The sequence below is a fragment of the Hippopotamus amphibius genome, chromosome 2 (genome assembly GCF_030028045.1).
Source record: "Hippopotamus amphibius kiboko isolate mHipAmp2 chromosome 2, mHipAmp2.hap2, whole genome shotgun sequence".
Classification (NCBI taxonomy): Eukaryota; Metazoa; Chordata; class Mammalia; order Artiodactyla; family Hippopotamidae; genus Hippopotamus; species Hippopotamus amphibius.
This window is the reverse complement of record NC_080187.1, coordinates 192,469,232-192,490,186: the sequence shown is the minus strand read 5'-3', so window position 1 is coordinate 192,490,186 and position 20,955 is coordinate 192,469,232. Positions and strand designations below refer to the sequence as shown.

The window sequence follows — 20,955 nt, the reverse complement described above, 5'->3', positions numbered from 1 at the left end:
AGACCTGCTCCTGAGAGATGAACCTCCCAAAACCAATGGGGCTCATGTCCCAAGACCCACAAGACTGAAGCAGTCTAAAAAATGGCTCTGAATGGACCTGTGTGCTCAGACGCACTCGCTCCCGGGCCCCGCTCAGAGGCAGCAGATCATGTGTAGTGATGGAGGCTCACCAACTTATATTAAAGCATCAGGGGGCTTCCCTGGTGGCGCAGTGGTTAAGAATCCGCCTGCCAATGCAGGGGATCTGGGTTCAATCTCTGGTCCAGGAAGATCCCACGTGCTGTGGAGCAACTAAGCCCATGCGCCACAACTACTGAGCCCACGTGCCTCAACTACTGAAGCCTGCACGCCTAGAGCCCATGCTCCGCAACAAGAGAAGTCACTGCAATGAGAAGCCCGTGCACCACAAAGAAGAGTAGCCTCCGCTCCCTGCAACTAGAGAAAGCCTGCGCACAGCAAAAAAGATCCAATGCAGCAAAAACAAACAAATAAATAAAATTTTTTAAAAAAGCAAAGCATCAGCCTGGGGGCAGACATCTTATTTAACACACACATCTAGAAGCCCGCTGGAATGCACTCCAGAGACAGAGAATGGTGGGCTCCATCCTTGCACTCACCCTTTGCCATACCCCAGAGCACCAGTATCTCCTGAAAGTGATCTGTTACATGTGTCTGGTGCCCCTATTTTTGTGGCTGCCACCCAGGGGACGCCTCTTGACTGTCCGGCTCTGGAGGCCAGGGGAACTTGCATTCCTGGTTTTATGGGCCTATAGTAATCAGTATTACCCAGAAAGGAGCTCATACTCCTATCTGGTGTCCTGATTTTTATGGCTGCTACCAGGGAACACTTCTACATCATCTGGCTCTGGTGGCCAGTGGGGCTTACAGTCGTGGGTCTACAGAATTGTAACCAGTGGAGAAAGAGTTCTTAAATATCTACCACCCCTCCCAGGGCAGAGCAAGAGGTAACAGACTCAGGAGCTCATTCTTTCTGTGCAGGAGGCTTATTAGCTAATCATTACAGCTGAGGCCTGAGAGGCAGCCTTCTAATTAAACATGCATCTAGGGGCTAGCATCCTTTCCAGAGACTTCAGAGGGCAGGCAGTATCTTCATGCTCTCCCTCTGCCACACTCTAGAGCTCCAGTGTCTCCTGGAGATTGTACCTGCTGCCCAGGTACAATCACTTGATCACTTGGGTCTTGTGGCTGGGGGCTTGTACTCCTGGGTCCCATGGTACTGTAGCAAATGAAGAGTTGGTTCTTGGCAGGCTACCACCCCCAGGGTACTGCACAGACAGCAGACTGAAACATGCCCCCAGTCTTTCTGGAAAAGGGACCTCTTCATTTGTCCTGGAGCTTCAGTCTGAGGGGCAGGTTTCACACTCCTAGTGGCTTACAAAGCTGCTCTCAAGGAATGTAAGCTGTGGATGTCATCTTGGTATGCTCCCTCTGCCTTGCTCCAGCTTTCTACTATCTCCCAGAAAAGAGCTTATGCATTCATCTGGAGCCCTGACTTTTGTGACTGCTGCATAGGGGACACCCTTAGATTGCCTGGCTCTGATGGCCAGTGAGGCTTATGCTTACAGTCACACAGGTATATATTTGCCTGCTTTTAAAAACTGCTGCTTGAGGGTCTAGATTCCAATCAGCCTGAATCTAGGTGCTGAGATCTGACCCAAAGGGACACTGACAGGTCTTGGCACATTCTCAACTACTGAGAGCTATTAAAAATATAATAGGCTGTTTGAATAAGCATGAAGGTTTGAGAGACAACAAAGAGCTGGGGCAGGGTTGAACAATAAGGCTTACCTCCTACATGAGGCCATTCCTTGGAGACAGAGAGAAGTGGTTGTTTCACCAGCTGTATAGAAACAAACACAGAGAAGCAAACAAAGTGAAGATGCAGAGGAATATTTTCCAAATGAAAGAATAAGATAAAACCTAGAAAAAGCCTTAATGAAATGAAAAGAATTTACCTAATTAAGAGTTTAAAGCAATGATCTTTAAAATGCTCACTGAATCGGGGAGAAGAATGGATGAACACAATGGGAACTTCAACAAAAAGATGAAAAATATAAGAAAATACCAAACAGAAGTCACGGAGCTGAAGAATACAATAGCTGAACTGATTAATACACTACAGGGATTCAACAGCAGACTAGATGAAACATTAGAAAGGATCAGTCAACTTGAAGATAGGAACTCAACCAATCAGAGCAGCAAAAAGAGAAAAGGATGAAAATAAGTGAAGATAGCTTAAGGAACTTATAGGACAACATCAAATAGACTAACATTCACATTATATAGGTCTCAAAAGGAGAAGAGAGAGAGAGAAAGGGGCAAAAATTGTTATTTGTAGAAATAATGACTGAAAAATTCCCCAACCTGGGAAGGAAACAGACATCCAGACCCAGGAAGCTCAGAGAGTTCCAAATAAGATGACCCCAACGAGACCCACAGAAAAACACATTGTAATTAAACTTTCAAAAGTTAAAGACAAAGAAATAATATTAAAAGCAACAAGAAAAAAATAACATTACATACAAGGCAACCCATGTTAAGACTATCGGCAGATTTTTTTCAGCAGAAAGTTTGCAGGCCAAAAGGGAGTGACATGATATATTCAAAGTTGAAAGGTAGAGCTTTCAACCAAGAATATTCTACCTGGAAAGGTTATCATTCAGAATTGAAGGAGATAGAGTTTTTTCAGACAAGCAAAAAATAGAGGAGTTCATCACTACTAAGCCAGTTTTATGAGAAATGTTAAAGGGGCTTCTTTAATCTGAAAAGAAGGGTGCTAATTAGTAACAAGAAAGCATGTGAAGGAATAAATCTCACTTAGAAGGTAAATATAGTTGACCCTTGAACAACATGGTTTTGAACTATATGGGTACACAGTCCACAGTTGGTTAAATCCATGGATATGGAACCATGAATGTAGAGGGCTGACCATAAAGTCAGCAGATTTTTGACTGTGTGAGGTGTTGTTCAAGGGTCAACTATATATAGTAAAGGTAGTGGTTTAATCACTTATAAAGCTAGTATCACTATTAAAAGACAAATCTAGTAAAGAAAACTATGATTACAATAGTTAAGTAATACATAAGATAAAAAGATGTAAAATGTGATGTCAGAAACATAAAATGGGGAGGGAAAGTAAAAATGTTGAGCTTTAGAATGGAATCAAACTTTAGTTATCAACTTAAATAGGCTGTTATAGATATGTTATTATTTGTAAGCATCATATAATCACAAAGAAAAACCTACAGTTATTACACAAAAGATAAAGAAATATAAGCCTATCACTAAAGAAAGTCATCAAACCACAAAGAAAGAGAGCAAGAGAAGAAGAAAGGAACAGAAAGGAATTACAAAAACAGCCAGAAAACAATTAACAAAATGGCAATAAGTACATACCTATCAATAATTACTTTAAACATAAATGGACTAAATTCTTTAATCAAAACACATGGAGTGGTCGAAAGGATTAAAAAACAAAAAACAGGGACTTTCCTGGTGGTGCAGTGGTTAAGAATCCACCTACCAATGCAGGGGTCATGGGTTCGATCCCTGGTCCAGGAAGATCCCACATGCCACAGAGCAATTAAGCCCCTGTGTGCCACAACTACTGAGCCTGGGCTCTAGAGCCCATGAGCCACAACTACTAAGCCCATGTGTCACAACAACTGAAGCCCGTGCACCTAGAGCCCATGCTCCACAACAAGAGAAGCCACTGCAATGAGAAGCCTGCACACCACAAAGAAGAGCAGTCCCTGCTCGCTGCAACTAGAGAAAGCCCCATGCGCAGCAACAAAGACCCAGCACAGCCAATAAATAAATAAATATTTTTTAAAAAGCTATTAAAAAAACAAACCAAAAACAAACCAAGATCCATCTATATCCTGCCCACAAGAGACTCACTTTAGATGCAGACACACAGAAATGGAAAGTGAAGGGATGGAAAAAGATATTCCATGCAAATGGAAACCAAAAGAAAGCTGGAGTGGCTATACTTATATAAGACTAAATAGACTTTAAAACAAAGGCTAATAAGAGACAAAGTATCATTACATAATGATACAGGAATCAATTCAACAACAGAATATAACATTTGTAAATATTTATGCACTTGACATAGGAGCACCTAAGTATATAAAACAAATATTAACAGACCTAAAAGGAGAAATAGACAGCAGTACAATAATAGTAGGGACTTTAATACCTCATTTAGATCAATGGATAGATCATTCAGGCAGAAAATCAATAAGGAAACCTTGGCCTTAAATGACATGTTAGACCAGATGTACCTGAAAGCAACAAAAATGTAAATTCTTCTCAAGTGCACATGGAACATTTTAAAGGACAGATCATATGTTAAGCCACAAAAAAGTCTTAATAAATTTAAGAGATTGAAATCATATCAACCATCTTTTCTTACCGCAATGGTATAAAACTAGAAATTAATTACATGAAGAAAACTGGAAAATTCAGATATATGTGGAGATTAAGAAATGTGCTACTTAACACCAATGGGTCAAAGAAGAAATCAAAAGGGAAATTAAAAAAATCTTGAGATAAATTAAAATGGAAATATAACATACTAAAATTTGTGGGATAGAGTAAAAGCAGTTCTAGGAGGGAAGTTCATAGTAATAAATGCCTACCTCAAGAAACAAGAAAAATCTCAGGTAAACAACCTACCTTTATACCTCGAGGAACTAGAAAAAGAACAAACAAAGCCCAAAGTTAGTAGAAAGAAGAAAGCAACAAAGATTAGCACAGAAATAAATGAAACAGAGACTGAGAAAACAATAGAGAAGATCAATGAAACTAAAAGATTTATCCTTGAAAATATAAACAAAATTGACAAACCTCTAGGTAGACTCACAAAGAAGAGAGAGGACTCAAAGAAATAAAATCAGAAATAAAAGAGGAGCTATTACAACTGACCACAGAAATACAAGGATCATGAGAGACTGATATGAACAGTTATACAGCAACAAACTGGACAACTTAAAGAAATGGATAAATTACTAGAAACATGCATCCTACCAAGACTGAATTATGATTAAGTAGAAATTCTGAACAGAATGGAAAACAGTGTGGAAGTTCCTCAGCAAATTAAAAATAGAACTACCAAGTGATCTAGCAATTCCACTTCTGGGTACTTATGCGAAGAAAGCAAAAACACTAATTTGAAAAGATATATGCACTCCTGTGTTCATTGCAGCATTATTTGTAATAAATAAGATATGGAAACAACCTAAGGGCTAAGAGATATAAAGAAAAAATATACAGTTGATCCTTGAAACAAGACAAGGGTTAGGGGTCCCCCTCACCTTGGCCCCTACCCCAACTCAGTCAAAATTCCTCCTGTAACTGTGCAGTGGGCCCTCCACATGCATGGTTCTGCATCTGCAGTTTCAACCAACAGCAGATCATATAGTTCGTTTCTGTTGAAAAATTCTATGTGTGGGTGAACCCACTCACTTCAAACCCATGTTGTTCAAGGGTCAACTGTATATATAATAAGGCCCCTTACTGCCATCAAATTGAGTGTCTACCACTATCCTTTCCTGCTTTGTCAACTCTGGCCCTTAAACTGATCTCCAGATCGTGGGATGCCGGAAGGCCTCAGTGACCGTCTATGGGTCTGCTCTTTTTATAAGGAGGAAACCAAAACTCAGAAGTTCAGGTCACTTTTCTAAAGTCACATGGCCAATAAGCGACAGAACTCAACCTAGCACTAGGCCACGTGACTCTGAGACTGCAACACTGTCACTATAGTTATTATTACTGTCATCGTTATTTTATTATTTATAGAAGCATCTGTTTGATAATTACAAGAACTGTGGTAAGAACTCTGCCGAATACATACCCATTTCATCATGACCATGATCCTGTGAGGGAGATGCTGTCATTTGTACTTCCAGAGATGAGGGAACTGAGGCTTAGGTTACGTGACAGGTCTAAGACTACACACCTGCTAAGCAGCAGAGCTGGGGTTTGAACTCAGGACTGTCCGGCTTCGAAGCCTGTGTATATAACCTTATCAGTCACTGGACTGGGGAAAGAAGCACCCACTAGCATCTCAAAATAGGACTTCCCAAGGAGACCATGTCAGTGTTCTTCACGGGAACACAAGCAGGAAGCTCTTGGTTTGCTCCCCGAGTTGGTGCCTATGTGGCTCCCTCTTTGGCTTCTTGGCTTTACCCCTGGTCCTGTGATGTTGCCCGTGATCAGTCCTTGCCATACTTTTCGGTTGTGGTGTTTGGCTGTGGTGCTCACAGGGTGGTCATCAGCATTGCTTTGCAGCTTGTTGGAAATGCAGTCTCAGGCCCCACCCCATACTATTGAATTATAACCTGTACCCCAGGTTATCAGTGTGCCCATTAAGTTTGAGAAGCACAGCTTTAGTTTCTGTTGGGCTCAAACATGATGCCTTCTCATTCTGCCCAAATTCTTTGTCCTGAACACCTGGTAACTACCCGTGGGTAGAACACTCACCTCTTCAGGCTCAGCTCCCTTCCACCTGGAATCCCACATTCAGTTCCCCCTTTCCCTGTTCCCTTTCTCCTGCTCACCCTGACTCTGCAGCTCTCTGCCGACATCCCCTGGTGACTACCACTCACTGCCTTGGCAATTAACCCCTGGGTTCACTGGCTGCACAAGATGTACTAGAATTCTGGGAGCATGAATGAAGCTGCAGGGGAGTATAGGAAAGAAGATTCAATTTGAAGCCAAATATCAATATCTGCATGCAATCAAGTTCTGGTTCTGCCATAAGAGCCCGTGTGGCCTCTCATGGGTCTCTCTTGGAGACTCAAGTTCCTCCTATATAAAATAGGGATCATTTTATTATCCTTTGGGTTACTGTGGAAATGAAAACAAAATAATGACTAGTGCATATTAGGGCATGCTTAGACATGTGTGTGCTGTTTCTGGAAATAGGAAATTCGGGGCCTCTCTAAATTCTCCTCAAGCCTCTTCCACTGAAGTAACCCTCTGTTGACAGGATGTTAATGACCAGAATAGCATGGATTGTCCTCAGCTCTACAAACCTGGGCAGCTGAATCTGCTTTTTAACAAGCATAAATTTTTCATCTGCGTGGCACATGGAATCTACACCTCATTAGCGCTTTTCTTCATTCCGTATGGGGCCTTTTACAACGCAGCTGGAGAAGATGGACAGCACGTTGCAGACTATCAGTCTTTTGCAGTGACCATGGCCACGTCTTTGGTCATTGTGGTCAGTGTACAGGTAACCTTACTTACCTTGAGGGCTTTACACCTTTTAAAATTCTGTTTCATTTGTTGACAGTAATTTTAAAGGAATACTGGCATTTTCTTTTTAACCTTGCATTTTGAGATTAAAACAGGAAGTTTTAACATAAATTTCCAGATGTAGGAGATTAACATTGGGTGTCTGTAACCTCCATGTTAGTAGAAACCTCACAATGAATCAGTCACCTCTTGGAACTGAGCATTGTACGTAAAGAGAAATGATTATACTACTACTTCCTCCTTGTGTTTTCTTTTTGGAAGAAAAATTTTCCAATGATAACAGAAACTTTCCATGATCTCTATAAGACTTAGTAACTTCCAGGTTTTAAAGTGAGATATAATGTTTACTTGCAGTACATTTCTGTGTAATTACCAAGAGGTTCAATGTTATGTATGTGGCACAACTGAATCTCAAATTCATAGAAGTTTTTCTGGTAGGAGTGATTTTTAAAAAATTTATTTTATTGAACTATGGTTGATTTACAATGCTGTATTTCATGGGTACAGCAAAATAATTCACTTATACATATATATATTCTTTTTCATATTCTTTTCCATTATGGTTTATCACAGGATGTTGAACATAGTTTCCTGTGCTGTATAGTAGGACCTTGTTCTTTATCCATTCTGCATATAATACAGTAAGTCTCCTATATACAAAAGTTCCATTCCGCGAGCACATTCGTAAGTCCCGTTTGTTTGTAAGTCCAACAAAGTTAGCCTAGGTACCCAACTAACACAATTGGCTATATAGCACAGTACTGTAATAGGTTTAAAAACAAACACAAAAAATAAGGCATTTTTAATCTTACGGTACAGTACCTAGAAGAGTACAGTAGTACAGGACACCAGCCGGCATACAGGGGCTGGCATTGGGTGAACGGGCAAGAAGAGTTACTGATTTAGGAGGGAGAGGAGGTGGGAGGTGGTAGAGCAGAAGGATTGTCAGTGATAGGAGACGGAGGGCAAACTGCAACTTCACTCACGCCTGACGTTGACGGCACAGGTTTCGGGTTCCTTGCTGGATTCAATTCTATCTACCCTCTTGAAAAAGCGATCCAGTGATGTCTGGGAAGTAGCTCTTTTTTTCTCATCATAGATGACATGGTAGCACTGGATTACGTTCTGAATGGCTGGCTGTTGCAACCTTTGTGTACCATTCTATGTTCGGGTCCTATGCCTCAAAAACTAACAGTGCCTCCTCAAGTAAAGAAAATCTCCTTGCCATTTCCTGTGTCATGAATCTTTTCTGTTTTTCAGTTACTTCTTCTTCCTCTCGTCTCTCTTTGTTCTTTCTCTGGGCCTCCAGTTCCATCAGGTCTTCATTAGTAAGCTCCTCGTGTTACACAGCAAGGAGTTTAACGAAGTCATCTTCTTGCAGATCTAGCTTGAAATAAAGGTACTGTAGTAGTGTACAGTAAAGTACACAAAAACAGCCACTTGTAGAGTATACACGCATGTGACAGTGTTTGCCAGACACATGAACTAACTTACGTGATTGGACATGTGAACGCACATTTGCACCTTTGAAGTTAGCAACTTAAGGTTCATATGTAGGGGACTTACTGTAGTTTGCATCTGCTAATCCCAAACTCCTAATCTATCCCTCTCCCAACCCCTCTCCTCCTTGGCAACCACAAGCCTGATCTCTACGTCTGTGAGTCTGTTTCATAAATTTGTTCATTTGTGTCATATTTTAGATTTGACATGTAGTGATATCATGAGGCATTTTTCTTTCTCTTTCTGCCTTACTCCGCTTAGCATGATAATCTCTAGGTCCATCCATGTTGCTACAAGTGGCATTATTTCATTCTTTTTAATGGCTGAGTAGTATTCCATTGTGTGTGTGTGTGTGTGTGTGTGTATACACACACATATATACACCACATCTTCTTTACCCATTTGTCTGTCAGTGGACACTTAGTGTTGATGGACACTTGCTTCCATGTCTTGGCTATTGTAAACAGTGCTGCTATGAACACTGGGGTACATGTATCTTTTCGAATTACAGTTTTGTCTAGATACATGCCCAGGAGTGGGATTACTGGATCATATGGCAACTCTATTTTTAGTTTTTTGAGGAACCTCCATACTGTTTTCCATAGTGGCTGCACCAATTCACACTCCAATGTGATGGTAGGAATGATTTTTGATGATCCATTTTTTATCTTCATTGGGCATCTTGAGTTGGTTTCTATTTCTTTTTTAATGAAAATGGTGGACAATACCATTAGATATTGAGTTAGAGTTCACAAAAGCTTTCCAATCCATTAAAATCTGTACCTCTGGATGAATACAGCAAACAATGTGGCCTCTGTTGTCTTTGGGGTGTGTGTGTGTGTGTGTGTGTGTGTGTGTGTGTGTGTGTGTTTAAGGAGACAGTATAAATCAAGGGCTTAATTTTTATAGAGTTTGAATTGCCTTTGGTCAGTCCTTTTTCTATCCTGTAAACAATCTCTTTTACAAATCTTAGGCTCTTATATCCAATGAAAGATCTCATTGAACCCTAGACTTTCTCTTCATGATTCAATAAAAATTTAATAGATTGAATGAATCAAATGTAAACATACTGCTTTTAAATGACATCTCTGCCATTCCTTGGTCCATCAAACTGAGTATCATTAAGTTCATACCAAAGCCATCTAATACTCGACATCTTGGAATTTCAAAATTCAAACACATAGCATCCAAAATCAGAACCAGATTTGTCCACTCAAAGAGGAGTTCTATTTGTCTGTTTCACAACTAAATAAAGCATATTGATGCTTTGTGAACTGTCCATGCCTCGTTCCCCTGTGTTCAGTTCTGTAGCAGAGGAGGAAATAATGGAGTGACTTGGAAGCAATGACATAGCTAAGGCATCCATTATGAAATCATGGCTTCAATCAGAAACTGCTGTCCTTAATACACAGAATAAGTTTCAGGAATTTTGTGAATAAGCTCCTTTTGAGAGTGGCATTAACATCCTTTCCTCTCTAAGCTTGAGTAATTTTTGCAGGAGTACATAGATGTTATACTTTTGAGTTCAAATCTTTCTTTATCTTTACATTTAAATGATATATTGGATGAGCATATGATTCTTGAATCAGAGCGTTTTTCTTTAGGAACTCTGTAAATGACATTCCACTACATCCCAGTTTCAGTAGGTTGATTCTCTTTCCTTTGTAAATACTACTTTCTCTGTCTAGAAGCTTATGTTCTTTATCCTTGGACTTCACAAATGTGACCAGAATGACTTCTTTCACTGATTTGCCTAGAATTTAAAGTACCCTCCCAGTCTGAAAATCTTTGCTGTTTATCACAGAGCTGTTTTCCCTGTCGTTTCTTTGGTACTTCTTTTTCTCTTTCTACAGTGTCATTATTTCGTATATTGGGCCCATGGATCTGACATCTGTGGATTTGCCATCCATGTCTCTCATCTTTATGCACATGGTTCCCATTTTTTCAAGATTTTTCCCTGTTATATTATTTCCATTTGTTTTTTTCCAGAATATTAATTCAGTTCTCATCAGTGACTACTCTTATTTGGTTTCTCTTGTGAATTTTCAAATTCAGAAATAATGCTTTTTTTCTTCCAGATTTTTTTTGTGATCTAATTGCATCTCCTTAAGAGTTTTCATTACTTTCTTGTTGTTGTAGTGCTTGTCTGTCTTTTCCATTAGTTCTGCCTCAATAGGAGCCACCTGTTCTTATTTTTTTTTCAATTGAGTCCTCTTAAATTGGTTGTGATTTCTCTTTGCCTACTCATACCCACACAAATCAGGCTATTGGTGTCTCTTAATGGTGATGAACTGACAGGTGGTGAAAGATAGAGCTGGAGATTTTGGCCTAATGTCTTGACAGATGAACTGGAAAGCCAGCATCTCTTTGCTGAGGCATGGAAGGCAGGGCTCTCTGTTCGCAGGCCTCTTGAGGAAAGTAAAGGCTGTCCCTTCAGCACCTCTGCACTTTCATCAAGGCTGCCAGCATTCTTTTTATGGGGCATCATTTTAAAGGACAGTAAACTTCATGTGGGAAGAGGAAGTATGTCTCCATGTGCAGAGAGGGATCTATTTACTATGTAGGCAGACAAGAAATCTTGCATCAGACTCAGCTAGAAACACAAACCTTCCCTTGGACCATTTGGTACCTCCAATGTACAAATAATGATGCTAGAACCTACTTTTTTTTTCTCTGGGAAGTTAAGTGTTCATATTCATCAGTGGCTTCCTGGTTCCCCCATTGCAGGTCACTCTTTTTCAGCTGTGCTGTCATGAAGTTATTGGAAGGGAGAAGGGCTTATGAGCATGTTCCCAGATCACTATGAACCCCGGCTTCTGAATTTTATGCCAAAATTGGGATTAAGGATTTTTCTTTGTTATTATTTGACTAATTTAAGAGAAATCATGACCAAAATGAATTAGAATATTGATCTGTGTCAAATGACCTGTGTCAAAATTGTCATATGAAAATCTATGCATAGATTTTAAAATGTTACACTTGCTCACTCTGAAAAATAGTTTTCTAATAGAAAAATTGTGAGAGCAATTTGGAAATTAGCCTTGAAATTACAAACCATTCTGCTTTCTTATTTCTCATTTAAAAGAAGTTTAACATTTTATTTCCTGATTTTGATTCAACCTTGCTAGATATAATGGCTTGCAAATATAAGTCCTAAAGTCAGTTGTCTACCAGAAATGTCAAATCAGATCCCTGTGTTGTACAGAATGTGGTAGGGCCTGTGGCTGGCTGGTAACTAGACATGTGCAACTGTCTTTTCACAGAACAGTTCTGAGGAAACATTACTCAGTAAACTGATGTACTTTTAATCTTCAACAATCTCCCCTTTGCATTTGACTTTATTTACAGATAGCCTTGGATACCAGTTACTGGACTGTCATTAATCATGTCTTCATCTGGGGCAGCATTGCCACTTATTTCTCCATTTTATTTACAATGCACAGTAATGGCCTCTTTGGCATCTTCCCAAACCAGTTTCCATTTGTTGGTAAGTGAGTCCTACTATTTGCTGGGGCCTAATGTCAAGTTGTCATTTATTTGTCTTTGTAATTTATTATTTTTTGATGGGACTAGGGATGACCAATAATTTTGTCTCTAGAAATTGATTGAGCCAGACATCTAAGGGCTTACAGGCTTGAAGTAAGCTCCAAAAGATTAGGTTCTGCTGCCCCTACTAGAGGCAGAATCACTGAGATAGCTGCTTACAGGTTCCTAACAGCCCAGATGCAGTAGACTGTCCCTTTGCAGGTAAGAGGCACAGCACATGTAGATCAGGGATACCTGAAAACCTGTGAGGTTCATGTATGATAGAGGGAAGAGAAAGAAATGCTAGCCTTTCCCTTTTATGTCACATTATCACCAACATTTCTGCCAAAGTTCACCTGTGGAACTTATTTGCATTTAGAAAAGAAATGTATAATTTAGAGCCTTTTAAAAATTGCTGGACATTAGTCCATAAGTGGCACAAAGAGTAGGCTGTGTAGTTAGACAGTCAGTGTTCAAGCGTCATCTCTGCCACTTATGTGTGACCTTGAGCAAGTTTCTTTCCCTTTTCATGCCTTTATGTCTTCAGTTCTAAACTTGGGGATATTAATAGTTTATTTTTATAGGAAATTTGTGAGGGTTGAATGAGATAATGCATATAAAAGGCGTAGCATGTAGCCTGGTACATGATACATTTTTGGAAAATGTTAACCACGGTGATGATTAAAGCAAATGTGTCTGGATTACTGGTTGGGGATGTTGCAAGTGATTTGAACAGCAGACGGGTAGCAAAAGACCTCCTCAAATTCCTTAAACCCCTGAGATTCCATGATTCTACAAAGACTATATATCTGGTCTATCTTTGGAGTATACTATTATTGCAGTCCACATTTCAAAATGATTCCCAGCAAGGGCCACTGAGCTTTACATAGTGGGGCTATTAATAGACTTTTTAAGACGTTTTGAAATCTCTGGTGTGTGTGAGATAAGTTGGGAACAGGGATGTTGCTGAGTTCATCCCAGCAAACTGGAAAAGAGAGATACACAGAGATAACCTTCTTGAGTTCAATTAGGACTGAGATTTGCATACACTAGTTGGGAAATCCGTTCTAGAAAAATAATTCTTAGAAGACGGATTCATGTAGAAAGCAAAATAAGAGCAACTATAGGGTTATATGTTTCCAAAGGCTCCTGAAATTGTAATTCCATTTAAATGCATGGATACGCTTAAGAGTATTGTATTCAATTTTTGCCTTGCTCTGTGTGTACATGGAAATCTTTAAATTGTACCACTATTAATATGTAATGTTAATCCTTTATTTACCAAAAGATTCTAACCATGTATAAACATGATGGTTGTGAATAAGAATAAGCATATTAGGGAAAAAAAGAGATATTTAAACTACTTTTTCTTTTCTTTTTGGTTACCAAATCTGAAAGTTCAGTGCATTGACCAGAAGACTTCTAGTCCTAAGACAGTATTCAAGCACGCATAATGAGACTGGAATGCCTCAATTGGAGAAAGTAGTTTGTGTGGGGACCACTCTCTCCAGCAAAGCACATGCCATTCCAGGAATTAATTACTGGGCTCCAATGAGACTTTTCAAAAGTTAGATCAACATTGAGGTTTAAGCAAATTTTTTTCCTTAGTAGCCAACAGCAAGCAGGAGTGTGGTTTTAAAGTGATGCTTGTTTTTCCAGCCATCCCTGGGGGTATTGAGCTTCAAGGAGCTCAAAGAGACATTTAATCTATTGAGTCAAGTTTGTTTCTGCCCAGGCAACTGGAATCAAGTGCTCTTTGGTAGGCAGAGTCTATCCCTTCTAAGATAGAAAATGCAGACATTCCACTAAGTAGCCAAGTCTCACATCCAAAGCCCATTAAAATAGTGTTAACTGTAGCACTGGGAGGGGGAATCTGGATAATTGGAGGCATCATGTGCCTAGAAAACCAACAGGAACAACAGTTCATTTTGGTAATTTAAGTAGGGTTGACATCTTCTGTATAATTTGTCTGACTGCCTTACTGACATTTATTGCTTTGTTTAAACAAATATCCCAGTATATGAGGTGTGAATATAAAATAAGAAAACTGGCTCCAGGCTTGGAAGTGAGTTTCACCACTCTATTGAACTAGAATACTGTATGGCTGAATCAGTGGTTTCCCAGTGTGGAAAATGCTCTTTCTGCAAACCCAGGAACATCTCTGATCTCCTTGGAACCTTGAGTACTTCATAACTGACTGAACACTAGAGAGATCAGTAAGTCCCTTTGAAGCAGGTTCTCTGGGGCTGTTGCCTGAATTTAAAAGGTTGACCCTGTAGTAGATACAGCTCACCTTTTATGACATAGCCGGTTAAGAAGACCAGTATTTGCGACTGTACCTGCATCCAGAACATATATTGTGTAGTTTTGATATGATAGTTTTGTTTGACTCCGTAAGGGTAAATGTGCCTTTAAAAATAATGGCTGCTTTGTAGATGAGGGATTTTGAGGCTGGATGAGAGAATTCGGCTTCATGAGTGAAACTGGACTGAGCCTGGATCAGAGAATGCTTGGCTCTCGCTGGCAGTCTCCAAGTGATCAGGCCCTGAAGCAGTTCCCAAGGGTGATATTATCATTCTTGCCTTCTCATCACCACTGAGCATACAATATACTGGGGAAGATACCCAGTGGTTTTCTCTAGGTAGTCCAAAAGTCCCTTTCAAAAAAGACCTTATGGGAATAGACAAAGAACCAATTAATTCAATAATTCAATCCTATTTATAACTGCAATGTTTGTTTTTCTTTAATAATAGGAAGTGCACGACATTCTTTGACCCAGAAGTGCATCTGGCTTGTTATTCTCTTAACGACAGTGGCTTCAGTTATGCCTGTGGTGGCATTCAGATTTTTGAAGGTGGATTTATTCCCAACCCTGAGTGATCGGGTATGTTGCAGTGCTGATGGGTACTTGAAGGGGCGGTTCTTTGCTCTTGGAATCATGTCCTCTGCCTGATTTAGAAGTCCAGAGAAGAGCTAATGAACTTCTCATCAGCAAACACCTACAGGTGCACAGCATCACATCACAGTAGCTGGAACTGTCCACATCTGAATGTATGAGCCCTGGGAGTGTCAATGAAGATAACTGTCTATGCTAAATGTGGGTGGGGAGTCATAAGTTACAAGTTAAATTGGATATTTTTAAAAGTTGACTCTTAAAAACAAGCTTGCTGCCAGCATTTTGGACATTTGCTCTAAGGCAAAGGCAAGCTAGAGGGAAGGCTATTGGCTTGGGGAAAGTAAAGGGTACAGTAAGAGAGACAAACAAGGTATGAGGTGAAGGGGCTCTAAATTTCTGTAGAAATTTAGTGGTAGATTGTTAAACATGGGGGGAGAGGTTACTTTCTGAACAGATTAAGAAAGGGAACAGCACCATGATAGCTGGATTGGAAAATATAAAGTTAGAAGAAACAGAAAGAATAGATTCTAGAAATACCTAAGTCAAGGGAATAACAGGACATTTTTCAATATTTCTTGGAAGGAAGAGTATAAGCAACACACTGTCAGGTTAGGTTGGGACCCAGATAAAAGAGAAGAGGAGAAAGAGGAGACATATTTGTAGCCATGTCATGAGAAGGGGGAAATACTGATGGCATGAGGGACCAGGCTGATGATGCTAAGAAGAACTGAGGTGGAAATTCCCTTCTCGTGAAATCCTTCACATTCTGGGGCCAAAGTACCAAGAGATTCCTTCTGAAATGATTCATGGATTCCCTTCTTAGGTTTGCCCTTTCCCTTTGGTTCCGTGAGCTCATTCTGATGTAAACTCAGAAAATGATGGATGAGCTGAAGGAAGATGATGCTCATTTCTTCCTGTGTTTATACACAGCATGATTTTCTGCTTAATGACTTTCTCCTGACATAAAAGTCAGAATCCAAGCAATTGTTCAGCTGACCTAAAGAACAAGGTACTGAACACCAAACCTTGCATCTTTTTCTCCTCAGCATTACAGGAAAATGAAAGAAATGCTAGAAACCCATCCAAACAATGTTGAGCTCATCAAAAGACCAGAAAAATACCCCAAAGAAACCAAATCCCTGAAACTCTCGGGGTACTTTGACTTAACCACAAGAGTTTGAAATGTTCTGACTCTCATTTTCTAAATTTTCTCTTAGTCCAGTTACGAATGACTATTGGATCCCAAGAACCTCAAAAAGAGAGAGGAAAGGCTTATTTGGGGGAAATGGGGCTGTAAATTGTTATACTGACTGTGTTTGGGTGGTACATGTTAGAAAATCTTTCTGTACAAAAGTATGTTCCTGTTCATTTAAGATGGATGCATGAAATGGAGATAATAATGAAATTTGTCTTAAAGCTTCTTGTTTGCTTAATAGTCTCTCAGTAAAAATAAAAACTGACCAGTATCCAGTGTAATCTTTTGGGTAGAAAATTTCTTGGCTTTTAGGTGAAAAACTTGATTTTGTGGTGAAGTTGTGTACTTGGTTATCACTGATGTTGTTTTTATGTTAAAGGCTTTCACTTCATCAGGTGGCCTGCTGCTTGGAGTCTATGATTTAAATGTTTCATCTTACTCTGGGTTTCCTTTGTCTCCAGATACGCCAGTGGCAGAAAGCTCAAAAGAAGGCAAGACCCCTACATAGCCGAAAGCCTCAGACTCGGAGATCAAGCTCGAGAAGATCTGGCTATGCTTTTGCTCACCAAGAGGGCTATGGAGAGCTTATCACATCTGGAAAAAATATGCGAGCTAAAAATCCACCCCCAACATCAGGGTTGGAAAAGACACTATATAATAGCACTAGCTGGATTGAAAATTTATGTAAGAAAACCACAGACACAGTGAGCAGCTTTAGCCAGGATAAAACAGTGAAACTGTGAGTCAAGATGAATTTGAACCACACAGTTATCTTTTCACTTTGGCTGGAGCTGAGATCAGCTGGCTCCAGAGTTTAAGATCAGGGGCTAGGGGTGGGGCAGATGACCTCACTTAACCTAAATCTGTGGCAGACAGTGGCCAGTGCCATCCAATAGAGATGTGCTCTACTGAAAACCAGGCCAGAGGTCCCTAATTCATTAATTGGTGGACAGAACCTTCACAATACCAGCACAGGTTTTTATCAGCTTAGACACCAATAGATCTGTACTTTAGAATCTTACTTATGGAGAAACACTTGTAAATCTGTGTGTACAGAGAATGGATCTTCAGGTGGATAAAAGGGTGCATTCACAAGGTATATATCCCAGCTGAAAAGCATCCTTGTGACAGATTAACACTTTTATGTGAGATCAGCCATTCCCAAGATACACTTTTAAGATAAAAGGTACACATTGTACACTAAGGTGCTTTCAGACTTACAGCAGCTTGTCACTCTCCAGTCTTGATCTCTACCTGTGTGTTCAGCCAGGACAACAAATTACCTTCATGCCTGAAGAGCAGAATAACATGCTGGTATTCCACATGTTTCTACTAGTCTAAAGACAAAGTATACTGAACGTCTTTACAGTGGAATAGGGTGATAATTTGGTTAAATTTATTCAAAAAATTCTCAGGGACAAGTTCATAAAATGTCAAATAGAGACTCTAGAAATATTGTAAATACTTTTCAATGACTTTTATAACAATTTAAGCAGTTATTTGTGCTGCATCATCCAGAACTATTAATGGATTCAGCAAAGCACTGGAATTTCACATTTTGATGATAATATTCCATGTAATGTATGTGCAAATACTTCCAGCATTTCAAATTTTAAAAAGTTCAGATTTGAAACCAAATTAATAAACATTCTCTTTAATTACTATTGAAATATGCAGGTTTAGGTCATTCAGAGTTAGTTGGTTTTGATATTCAGCTGTCATATTTATAATTCAAACATATGAGGTTGAGTTTTTGGAGATGTTCCAGTCCAAATTTGAGTCCATATGTGAGTCACCAGTATAGTATCTGTAAAAAAATTCAAGCATATTTGTGTTCAAACTCCAGTTCTATCACTTCTTACCTCTGTAAGCTTGGGCAAGTAATGTACTTCCTCTGAGACTCCATTTCTTCCTCTGTAAAATGAGGATGTACTACCTACCTCACGGCTGTTTGAAGATTGTCAGAGCACAAATTCTTAAATCATTGAAAACATAATTCTCATGTGAATAGATGATGAGTTAAGTGCCATTTAACTCATAAGCAGAATAACAGAGCAGTTTAAAAAGAGCAAATGTTAAGAACTGGAATTTAAGTAATCAGTGGGAAAGGCATTGATGAAATGGGGTTGCAAAGTAAGATCTAAAACTGGTTAGTATCCTAAAGGGAAATAACCTTGGAGGTATCTTTATATAATAACTATAACCTTGGAGGTAAATTTCTCTATCAGAAAACAAAAATAAATCACCATCATGCCTTATCAATTTTCTACAAATCAGCCTCCAACTTTACAGAATCCTTAATCTGGTCCTTATTGAATTATTAGTCAAAGTTATATTTCCCAAGATAGTCAAATGGCCCTTGGGTGGGCTTGATGGATAATGGGATAGCATGATATTAATGGATCACACTATCCTTTTTCTTATTTTTGGCCTTAATTTCCAAGTCTGGGATAACTTCCTGAATGGGATCAGATGAGATATGTATAAAAGAGCCTAATACAGTGCTTTAATCATAGTAAATGCTCATAGATATCACCTGCTCTCCTATAGTCTGTGTAGACTTATCCAGATGTTAGTTTTCAGTGTCTAATTTGTCATTAGTTTCACTGTGTTTTCTTGCCTTTTGTACCATTTTTGAAAGATTTGAAAACTTTCGGTAAATATTTTGGCACTATTGGTGTTTGATGTTTAGTCTCTTTATTGGAAACTCATTGGGAAGAGTTTTTGTTACATTGATCAACCGATTTTTTTTCTCTCCTTTACATGCCTAAGGAAAATGTACATCATTCTTGGGATCAGAGTCAAGAATAAAATGAACCAATTTGACCTATGATTAAGGAATGGGAAAGATTAGGAATGGCCCACGTTAGCAAATTCAGTTCAAATTAAATAATGCTGTTTATAAACAGAAAATGTGCATAGCTGTGAGAGAAACACATTTGGCCCCATGAGATCCAAATAAACTCACACATGCATTGCAAGGTCATTCAAGTGCCAGGGATTATTTTGAACCTGAAGATAGAAAAGCCTGAGGGGTGATGGTGAGGCACTGGGGAATAGTAAAATTTAATTTTATATAAACATTATCAGATTATTTGGAAACAAAAAGTTCTATATTTAGGACTAAAGTTGATAACTATGTGTTTTTAAAGTCTCTGTCGAAGTTTTGAGTTCTTATAGGCAATTACAAATTGTGTTTCCCAGAGGAGGGATCAAGATGGTGGAATAGGAGGACGTGGAGCTCACCTCCCCATACAAACACATCAAAAAAAAAAAAAAAAAATCTACATATGGGACAATTCTCAAGGAAAACTAATTGGAAACTAGCAGAACTCCTATACAACCAAAGCTGCAAGAAATACCTCCATATAACAAGGTAGGACAGAAAAAAAGCATAGGGTTGGGACTCCCACCCCTGAGTGGAATCTGAAAGGAAAAGAAGTTCCACATCAGTGGACCCTTGCCTGGGGAAGTGAGCAAGATGAGCCACAATCTAGATGTCCTAGTCCTGGGGAACAGCACAAAAGAGACAAGTCCTGTTGGCTACTGGGAGAACTGCTGGGACAGATAGATGGGCTGGAGAAGTCCAGATTCTACTCCAAGGAGTGTGCACATGCTGTCTCACCAACAATCATGGCAGAGAGAATTGTACTGGCAGCTGCCACCTTGCTGCACTCCCCAATCTGAATGGGGCAAACACCCCAGTACCATTCACTCCACATCATAGCTTGGCCTGAGATCTGGCCCAACCAGCCCTGGGAAAAGACTTGGTATAGCTACACAGAGACAGACTGGGATCTGGGGTGTGATTCAGTTAGGGCAGTGTTGGTCATTGACAGCATGTGCTTGGGTGCCACTGCAGGAGCATGCCACAGTCTCGCAGCCCAGTGAGTGTTCCAGCTCCACCCACTCCACACTGCAGCTTAACACTGGATCTGGGATAGACAGGTCCTGGGAGATGTCTGCCACAGAGGCAGCCCAGATCTCTGGCAGCAGTTCAATCACCTCAATTCCTGCAGCCACAAAGCCCCGATCCCAGCCCTAAAGTAGCAAATGCTCTGGCCTGGACACTCCACACCACAACCTTGCATTAGATCTAGGACGAACAGGGGAAGGGATATGACCTTGGGTTGCATCCCAGTGGAGCTGCAGAGGCCCACACAGGCAGCACATTGATCCTCTGTGAGTGCACAGGCATCACTTGCTTTAGCAATCACAGCCTTTGGGGAGGGGCATGCACTCAGGGGAAATGGAGCCTGATTGAGCCCAAGCATCAGGGCTTTCACTCTAACTATTGGGGACCAGACCTCACCCCTGGCAGAATGGTGACAGCCACAGAGCAGAGAGGAAGTCCTACCTTACATCCTGCACAGACTTTAGACCCAACTTCAGTGACACTCCCTATCAAGGGGAAAACAGCCAGCACACCCTAAGGAAAGATGTGGCTGGTGTCTATATCAAAACCAACCCTCTCACCAAAGATATTACAGTCTACACAGGGATGCTCCCACATAAAAATATCCTTCAAGCCCACAAAAGATAACAGTTCTGCCTA

At 40.0% G+C, this 20,955-nt stretch overlaps 1 protein-coding gene across 1 annotated transcript in view; it reads left to right on the top strand.

Moving 5' to 3' along the window:
• Positions 1-19,062, top strand: part of ATP8B4 (ATPase phospholipid transporting 8B4 (putative)) — a 234,626-nt gene extending 215,564 nt beyond the window's left edge. Inside the window, exons 25-28 of the mRNA XM_057724273.1 lie at positions 7,016-7,261; positions 12,133-12,275; positions 15,067-15,193; positions 16,862-19,062. Of these exons, the coding sequence (XP_057580256.1) occupies positions 7,016-7,261; positions 12,133-12,275; positions 15,067-15,193; positions 16,862-17,143 (798 nt within the window). The 3' untranslated portion in view covers positions 17,144-19,062. The remainder of the gene's footprint in view (positions 1-7,015; positions 7,262-12,132; positions 12,276-15,066; positions 15,194-16,861) is intronic.
• The last annotated feature ends 1,893 nt before the right edge of the window (positions 19,063-20,955 follow it).